The sequence below is a fragment of the Oncorhynchus mykiss genome, chromosome 12 (genome assembly GCF_057628025.1).
Source record: "Oncorhynchus mykiss isolate SJ-2025 chromosome 12, ASM5762802v1, whole genome shotgun sequence".
NCBI lineage: Eukaryota > Metazoa > Chordata > Actinopteri > Salmoniformes > Salmonidae > Oncorhynchus > Oncorhynchus mykiss.
In genome coordinates this window covers 707218-718739 of record NC_143033.1, presented here as the reverse complement: position 1 = coordinate 718739, position 11522 = coordinate 707218, and the positions used below count along the sequence as shown (strand labels likewise).

General features: G+C 31.9%; 1 protein-coding gene across 17 annotated transcripts in view; it reads right to left on the bottom strand.

The window, feature by feature from the left end:
* Positions 1-11522, bottom strand: part of galt (galactose-1-phosphate uridylyltransferase) — a 135150-nt gene that overhangs the window by 121364 nt on the left and 2264 nt on the right. For all 17 annotated transcript variants that reach the window (XM_036936716.2, XM_036936715.2, XM_036936714.2 and 14 more), the window contains exon 3: positions 64-188. In XM_036936716.2, coding sequence (XP_036792611.2) covers positions 64-188 — 125 coding nt within the window. The remainder of the gene's footprint in view (positions 1-63; positions 189-11522) is intronic.

The following is an 11522-nucleotide window of genomic DNA, read 5'->3' as shown; positions in this document are numbered from 1 at the left end:
CTTGTCTGAGTTGTTATTAACACCAAGATGATTGGAGATAAATAATATCAATGTTTTCCTCACCAGACGCCCCTGGCTGCTTTAGACTGGAACAGTGGATGTTGGTTATATCCTGGGTCAGGAGCATTAGGCTGCAGGGCTGGGAAGTCATTCTCAAACACAAAAGTGTTGTTGTAGTCTGGGTTCACCTGGGAGGGACAAACAGACAGTTAGACAGAGACAGACAGACAGACAGAGACAGACAGACAGTATCTACCCATATCTACTGCATCTACCCATATCTACTGTATCTATTGTATCTAACCATATCTACTGTATCTACCCATATCTACTGTATCTACCCATATCTACTGTATCTACAGGATCTACCCATATCTACTGTATCTATTGTATCTAACCATATCTACTGTATCTACCCATATCTAATGCATCTACCCATATCTACTGTATATATTGTATCTACCCATATCTACTGTATCTACCCATATCTACTGTATCTACCCATATCTACTGTATCTACAGGATCTACCCATATCTACTGTATCTATTGTATCTAACCATATCTACTGTATCTACCCATATCTAATGCATCTACCCATATCTACTGTATCTACCCATATCTACTGTATCTACAGGATCTACCCATATCTACTGTATCTATTGTATCTAACCATATCTACTGTATCTACCCATATCTAATGCATCTACCCATATCTACTGTATCTACCCATATCTACTGCATCTACCCATATCTACCCTTATCTATCTATATATACCTATATCTACTGTATCTACCCATATCTACAGTATCTACAGTATCTACCCATATCTACCGATATATACTATATCTACAGTATCTACTATATATACACACCCATATCTACTGTATCTACCTATATCTACTGCATCTACCAATATCTACTGTATCTACCCATATCTACTGCATCTTCCAATATCTACTGTATCTACCTATATCTACTGTATATACCTATATCTACTGTATCTACCCATATCTATCTATATCTACTGTATCTACCCATATCTACTGTATCTACCTATATCTACTGTATCTACCTATATCTACTGCATCTAGCCATATCTACTGCATCTACTGCATCTACCTATATCTGCAGTATCTACAGTGTTTACCTATATCTACAGTCTCTACCTATATCTACTGTATCTACCTATATCTACTGCATCTACCTATATCTACTGCATCTACCCATATCTACTGCATCTAGTAATATCTACTGCATCTACCCATATCTACTGCATCTACCCATATCTACTGCATCTACCCATATCTACTGTATCTACTCATATATTCTGCATCTACCTATATCTACTGTATCTACCCATATCTACTGTATCTACCTATATCTATTGTATCTATTGTATCTACCCATATCTACTGTATCTACTGTAAAAGTATCTACCTATATCTACAGTATCTACTATATCTACCTATATCTATTACATCTACCTTTATCTACTGTATCTACCTATATCTACCGTTAACGTACTACATCTACCCATATCTACAGTATCTTATCTACTGTAAAAGTATCTACCTATATATACTGTATCTACCTTTTATCTACTATATCTACTGTATCTACCTATATCTACTATATCCACCTATATCTACATATATCTACTGCATCTACCTGTATCTACTGTATCTACTGTATCTACCTATACCTACTGTATCTACCTATATCTACTGTATCTAGCTATATCTACTGTATCTACCTATATCTACTGTATCTACCTATATATACTGTATCTACCTATTTCTATCTGTATCTACCTATATCTACTGTAAAAGTATCTACCTATATCTACCAATATAGACATATCTACAGTATCTACAGTATCTACCTATATCTACAGTATCTACCTAAATCTACAGTATCTACCTATATCTATCTGTATCTACCTATATCTACTGTATCTACCTATATCTACTGTATCTACCTATATCTACTGTATCTACTGTATCTGCCTATATATACTGTATCTATGTATCTACTGTAGCTACCTATATATACTGTATCTACCTATATATACAGTATCTACATATATCTATCTGTATCTACCTATATCTATCTGTAGCTACCTATATCTACTGTATCTACCTATATCTGCTTGATCTACTGTATCTACCTATTTATACTGTATCTACTGTATCTACCTATATCTACTGTATCTACCCATATCTACCTATATCTACTGTATCTACTGTATCTACCTATATCTACCTATATCTACCTATATCTACCGTATCTACCGTATCTACCTATATATATATATATATATATATATATATATATATATATATATATATATATATATATATATATATATATATATATCTGTATCTACTGTATATACCTTCTATATTTATCTACCTATATCTACTGTAAAAGTATCTACATATATCTACCAATATAGACCTATATCTACAGTATCTACCTATATCTACAGGATATACCTATATCTACAGTATATACCTATATCTACAGTATCTACCTATATCTATCTGTATCTACCTATATATATCTGTATCTACCCATATCTACTGTATCTACCTATATCTATCTGTATCTACCTATATCTATCTGTATCTACCCATATCTACTGTATCTACCCCTATATATCTGTATCTACCTATATCTATCTGTATCTACCCATATATACTGTATATACCTATATCTACAGTATCTACCTATATCTATCTGTATCTACCCATATCTACTGTATCTACCTATATCTATCTGTATCTACCTATATCTACAGTATCTACCTATATCTATCTGTATCTACCTATATCTATCTGTATCTACCTATATCTATCTGTATCTACCCATATCTACTGTATCTACCCCTATCTACCCGTATCTACCTATATCTACCCATATCTACTGTATCTACCTATATCTATCTGTATCTACCTATATCTACAGTATCTACCTATATCTACAGTATCTACCTATATCTACAGTATCTACAGTATCTACCTATATCTATCTGTATCTACCTATATCTATCTGTATCTACCTATATCTATCTGTATCTACCCATATCTACTGTATCTACCCCTATCTACCCGTATCTACCTATATCTACCCATATCTACTGTATCTACCTATATCTACCTATATCTATCTGTATCTACCTATATCTATCTGTATCTACCTATATCTACAGTATCTACCTATATCTACAGTATCTACCTATATCTACAGTATCTACAGTATATACCTATATCTACAGTATCTACCCATATCTACAATATCTACTAAATCTACTATATCTACTGCATCTACCTATATCTACCTATATCTACTGTAAAAGTATCTACATATATCTACAGTATCTACCTATATCTATCTGCATCTACCTATATCTATCTGTATCTACCCATATATACTGTGTATACCTATATCTACAGTATCTACCTATATCTATCTGTATCTACCCATATCTACTGTATCTACCTATATCTATCTGTATCTACCTATATCTACAGTATCTACCTATATCTATCTGAATCTACCTATATCTATCTGTATCTACCTATATCTACAGTATCTACCTATATCTATCTGTATCTACCTATATCTATCTGTATCTACCTATATCTACTGTAAAAGTATCTACCTATATCTATCTGCATCTACCTATATCTATCTATATCGACCCATATATACTGTATCTACCTATATCTACAGTATCTACCTATATCTATCTGTATCTACCTATATCTATCTGTATCTACCTATATATATCTGTATCTACCTATATCTACTGTAAAAGTATCTACCTATATCTATCTGCATCTACCTATATCTATCTATATCTATCTGTATCGACCCATATATACTGTATCTACCTTTATCTACAGTATCTACCTATATCTATCAGTATCTACCCATATCTACTGTATCTACCTATATCTATCTGTATCTACCTATATATATCTGTATCTACTGTAAAAGTATCTACCTATATCTACAGTATCTACCTATATATATCTGTATCTACCTATATCTACAGTATCTACAGTATCTATCTGTATCTACCTATATCTACAGTATCTACCTATATCTACAGTATCTACAGTATATACCTATATCTACAGTATCTACCCATATCTACAATATCTACTAAATCTACTGCATCTACCTATATCTATCTATATCTACTGTAAAAGTATCTACCTATATCTACAGTATCTACCTATATCTATCTGCATCTACCTATATCTATCTATATATATCTGTATCTACCCATATATACTGTATCTACCTATATCTACAGTATCTACAGTAGCTATCTGTATCTACCTATATCTACTGTATCTACCTATATCTATCTATCTGTATCTACCTATCTATCTGTATCTACCCATATCTACTGTATATACCCCAATATATCTGTATCTACCTATATATATCTGTATCTACCCATATCTACTGCATCTACCTATATCTATCTGTATCTACCTATATCTATCTGTATCTACCCAAATCTACTGTATCTACCCATATCTACTGTATCTACCCATATCTACAGTATATACAGTATCTACCGATATTTACAGTATCTACCTATATCTACTGTATCTACCTATATCTACTGTATCTACTGTAAAAGTATATACCTATATATACTGTATCTACCTATATCTACTATATCTACCTATATCTACTGTATCTACTGTATCTGCTGTATCTACCTATGTCTACTGTATCTACCGCATCTACCTATATCTACTGTATCTACCTATATCTACTGTATCTACCTATATATATCTGTATCTACCTATATATATCTGTATCTACCTATATATATCTGTATCTACCCATATCAACTGCATCTACCTATATCTATCTGTATCTACCTATATCTATCTGTATCTACCCATATCTACCTATATCTACAGTATCTACAGTATCTACCTATATTTACAGTATCTACCTATATCTAAATGTATCTACATATATCTACTGTATCTACTGTATCTACCTATATCTACTATATCTACCTTGTATCTACTATATCTACTATATCTACCTATATCTACTGTATCTGCTGTATCTACTGTATCTACCTATGTCTACTGTATCTACCGCATCTACCTATATCTACTGTATCTACCTATATCTACTGTATCTACCTATATCTACTGTATCTACCTATATCTACTGTATCTACCTATATATATCTGTATCTACTGTATATACCTATTTCTATATTTATCTACCTATATTGTACTGTAAAAGTATCTACATATATCTACCAATATAGACCTATATCTACAGTATCTACAGTATCTACCTATATTTACAGTATCTACCTATATCTACTGTATCTACATATATCTACTGTATCTACTGTAAAAGTATATACCTATCTACTATATCTACCTATATCTACTGTATCTACTGTATCTACAGTATCTACCTATATCTATCTGAATCTACCTATATCTATCTGTAGCAACCTATATCTACTGTATCTACCTATATCTGTTTTATCTACTGTATCTACCTATATCTACTGTATCTACCTATATCTACTGAATCTACCTATATCTACTGTATCTACCTATATCTATATGTATCTACTGTATCTACCTATATCTACTGTATCTACCTATATCTGCTTTATCTACTGTATCTACCTATATCTACTGTATCTACTGTATCTACTGTATCTACCTATATCTACTGTATATACCTATATCTGCTTTATCTACTGTATCTACCTATATCTACTGTATCTACCTATATCTACTGTATCTACCTATATCTACTGTATCTACCTATATCTATATGTATCTACTGTATATACCTATTTCTATCTTTATCTACCTATATCTACTGTAAAAGTATTTACATATATCTACCAATATAGACCTATATCTACAGTATCTACAGCATCTACCTATATCTACAGTATCTACCTATATCTATTTATATCTACTGTATCTACCTATATCTACTATATCTCCCTTATTCTACTGTATCTACTGTATCTACCTATGTCTACTGTATCTACCTATATCTATCTGTATCTACCTATATCTATCTGTATCTACCCATATCTACTGTATATACCCCTATATATCTGTATCTACCTATATATATATATATATATCTGTATCTACCCATATCTACTGCATCTACCCAAATCTACTGTATCTACCCATATCTACTGTATCTACCCATATCTACAGTATCTCAAGTATCTACCTATATTTACAGTATCTACCTATATCTACTGTATCTACCAATATCTACTGTATCTACTGTAAAAGTATATACCTATATATACACTGTATCTACATTTTATCTACTATATCTACCTATATCTACTATATCTAACCAATATCTACTGTATCTACTGTATCTACCTATGTCTACTGTATCTACCACATCTACCTAATCTACCTATATCTACTGTATCTACCTATATCTGTATATATCTGTATATATCTGTATCTACCCATATCTACCTATATGTATCTGTATATACCCCTATATATCTGTATCTACCTATATATATATATGTATCTACCTATATATATCTGTATCTACCCATATCTACTGTATCTACCTATATCTACAGTATCTACAGTATCTACCTATATTTACAGTATCTACCTATATCTACTGTATCTACCTATATCTACTGTATCTACTGTAAAAGTATATACCTATATCTACTGTATCTACCTATATATACTGTATCTACCTTTTATCTACTATATATACTGTATGTACCTATATCTACTATATCTACCTATACTGTATCTACTGTATCTACCTATGTCTACTGTATCTACCGTATCTACCTATATCTACTATATCTACCTATATCTACATGTATCTACCTATATCTACTGTATCTACCTATATCTATTTGTATCTACTGTATATACCTATTTCTATATTTATCTACCTATATATACTGTAAAAGTATCTACATATATCTACCAATATAGACCTATATCTACAGTATCTACCTATATCTACAGTATCTACATATATTTACAGTATCTACCTATATCTACTGTAGCTACCTATATCTGCTTTATCTACTGTATCTACCTATATTTACAGTATCTACCTATATCTACAGTATCTACCTATATCTACAGTATCTAACTATATTTATCTGTATCTAAATATATCTACTGTAAAAGTATCTACCTATATCTACAGTATCTACCTATATCTATCTGTATCTACCTATATCTATCTGTATCTACCCATATCTACTGTATCTACCTATATCTACAGTATCTACAGTATCTACAGTCTCCAGCTATATATACTGTATCTACCTTTTATCTACTATATCTACTGTATCTACCTATATCTACCTACATCTACTGTATCTACTGTATCTACTGTATCTACCTATGTCTACTGTATCTATCGTATCTACCTATATCTACTATATCTACCTATATCTACTGTATCTACCTATATCTACTGTATCTACCTATATCTACTGTATCTACCTATATCTATCTGTATCTACTGTATCTACCTATTTTTATCTTTATCTACATATATCTACTGTAAAAGTATTTACATATATCTACCAATATAGACCTATATCTACAGTATCTACAGTATCTATCTATATCTACAGTATTTACCTATATCTATCTGTATCTACCTATATCTATCTGTATCTACATATATCTACTGTAAAAGTATCTACCTATATCTATCTGTATCTACCTATATCTACTGTATCTACCTATATCTACTGTATCTACTGTAAAAGAATATACCTATATCTACTGTATCTACATATATATACTGTATCTACCTTTTATCTACTATATCTACTGTATCTACCTATATCTACTATATCTCCCTTATTCTACTGTATCTACTATATCTACCTATATCTACTGTATCTACTGTATCTACCTATATCTATCTGTATCTACTTTATATACCTATTTCTATCTTTATCTACCTATAACTACTGTAAAAGTATTTACATATATCTACCAATATAGACCTATATCTACAGTATCTACCTATATATATATATATATATATATATATATATATCTGTATCTACATATATCTACTGTAAAAGTATCTACCTATATCTATCTGTATCTACCTATATCTACTGTATCTACTGTAAAAGTATATACCTATATCTACTGTATCTACCTATATATACTGTATCTACCTTTTATCTACTATATATACTGTATGTACCTATATCTACTATATCTACCTATATCTACTGTATCTACTGTATCTACTGTATCTACCTATGTCTACTGTATCTACCGTATCTACCTATATCTACTATATCTACCTATATCTACATGTATCTACTGTATCTACCTATATCTACTGTATCTACCTATATCTACTGTATCTACCTATATCTACTGTATCTACCTATATCTATCTGTATCTACTGTATATACCTATGTATATATTTATCTACCTATATATACTGTAAAAGTATCTACATATATCTACCAATATAGACCTATATCTACAGTATCTACCTATATCTACAGTATCTACATATATTTACAGTATCTACCTATATCTACTGTAGCTACCTATATCTGCTTTATCTACTGTATCTACCTATATCTACAGTATCTACCTATATCTACAGTATCTACCTATATCTACAGTATCTACCTATAACTATCTGTATCTAAATATATCTACTGTAAAAGTATCTACCTATATCTACAGTATCTACCTATATCTATCTGTATCTACCTATATCTATCTGTATCTACCCAAATCTACTGTATCTACCTATATCTACAGTATCTACAGTATCTACAGTCTCCAGCTATATCTACTGTATCTACCTATATCTACTATATCTACCTACATCTACTGTATCTACTGTATCTACTGTATCTACCTATGTCTACTGTATCTACCGTATCTACCTATATCTACTATATCTACCTATATCTACTGTATCTACCTATATCTACTGTATCTACCTATATCTACTATATCTACCTATATCTACTGTATCTACCTATATCTACTGTATCTACCTATATCTACTGTATCTACCTATATGTATCTGTATCTACTGTATATACCTATTTCTATCTTTATCTACCTATATCTACTGTAAAAGTATTTACATATATCTACCAATATAGACCTATATCTACAGTATCTATCTATATCTACAGTATTTACCTATATCTATCTGTATCTACCTATATCTATCTGTATCTACATATATCTACTGTAAAAGTATCTACCTATATCTATCTGTATCTACCTATATCTACTGTATCTACCTATATCTACTGTATCTACTGTAAAAGTATTTACCTATATCTACTATATCTACCTATATCTACTATATCTACCTATATCTACTGTATCTACTGTATCTACTGTATCTACCTATGTCTACTGTATCTACCGTATCTACCTATATCTACAGTATCTACCTATATCTACAGTATCTACCTATATCTACAGTATCTACCTATATCTATCTGTATCTACATATATCTACTGTAAAAGTATCTACCTATATCTACAGTATCTACCTATCTATCTGTATCTACCCATATCTACTGTATCTACCTATATCTACAGTATCTACAGTATCTACAGTCTCTACCTATATTTACAGTATCTACCTATATTTACAGTATCTACCTATATCTACTGTATCTACCTATATCTACTGTATCTACTGTAAAAGTATATACCTATATCTACTGTATCTACCTATATATACTGTATCTACCTTTTATCTACTATATCTACCTATATTTACTATATCTACCTATATCTACTGTATCTACCTATGTCTACTGTATCTACCTATATCTACTGTATCTACCGTATCTACCTATATCTACTATATCTACCTATATCTATATGTATCTACTGTATCTACCTACTGTATCTACCTATATCTACTGTATCTACCTATATCTATCTGTATCTACTGTATATACCTATTTCTATCTTTATCTACCTATATCTACTGTAAAAGTATCTACATATATCTACCAATATAGACCTATATCTACAGTATCTACCTATATCTACAGTATCTACAGTAACTACCTATATACACAGTATCTACCTATATCTACTGTATCTACCTATATCTACTTTATCTACCTATATATACTGTATCTACCTTTTATCTACTATCTAAATTAGTAGTCCACAAGTCTGGTTCATCTTTGGGATCAATTTACAAACACCTGAAGGTACCACGTTCATCTGTACAAACAATAGTATGCAAGTGTAAACACCATGGGACCACGCAGCCGTCATACCGCTCAGGAAGAAGACGCGTTCTGTCTCCTAGAGATGAAAGTACTTTGGTGCAAAAAGTGCAAATCAATCCCAGAACAACAGCAAAGGACCTTGTGAAGATGCTGAAGGAAACAGGTACAAAAGTATTTATATCCACGGTAAAACAAGTCTTATATCGGCATAACCTGAAAGGCCATTCAGCCTCTGCTCGAAAACAACCATAAAAAAGCCAGACTACAGTTTGCAACTGCACATGGGGACAAAGATCGTACTTTTTGGAGAAATGTCCTCTGGTCTGATGAAACAAAAATAAAACTGTTTGGCCATAATGACCATCGTTATGTTTGGAGGAAAAAAGGGGAGGCTTGCAAGCCGAAGAACACCATCCCAACCGTGGAGCACAGGGATGGCAGCATCATGTTGTGGGGGTGCTTTGCTGCAGGAGGGACTGGTGCACTTCACAAAATAGATGGTATCATGAGGGAGGAAAATTATGTGGATAGATTGAAGCAACATCTCAAGACATCAGTTAGGAAGTTAACGCTTGGTCGCAAATGGGTCTTCCAAATGGACAATGACCCCAAGTAAACTTCCAAAGTTGTGGCAAAATGGCTTAAGGACAACGAAGTCAAGGTATTGGAGTGGCCATCACAAAGCCCTGACCTTAATCCTATAGAAAATGTGTGGGTAGAACTGAAAAAGCGTATGTGAGCAAAGGGGCCTTCCAACCTGATTCAGTTACACCAGCTCTGTGAGGAGGAATGGGCCAAAATTCACCCAACTTATTGTGGGAAGCTTGTGGAAGGATAGCTGAAACATTTGACCCAAGTTAAACAATTTAAAGGCAATGCTACCAAATACTAAATGAGTGTATGTAAACTTCTGACCCACTGGGAATGTGATGAAAGAAATAAAAGCTGAAAGAAATAATTGTCTCTACTATAATTCTGACATTTCACATTCTTAAAATGAAGTGGTGATCCTAACTGACGTAAGACAGGGCATTTTTACTAGGATTAAATGTCAGGAATGGTGAAAAACTGATTTAAAATGTATTTGGCTAAGGTGTATGTAAACATCCAATTTCAACTGTACCTAATGGATCTACCTACTTTATCTCTACCTATCTACTGTATCTATCTACTGCATCTACCTACTTTATCTCTACCCATCTACTGTATCTATCTATCTCTACTGTAT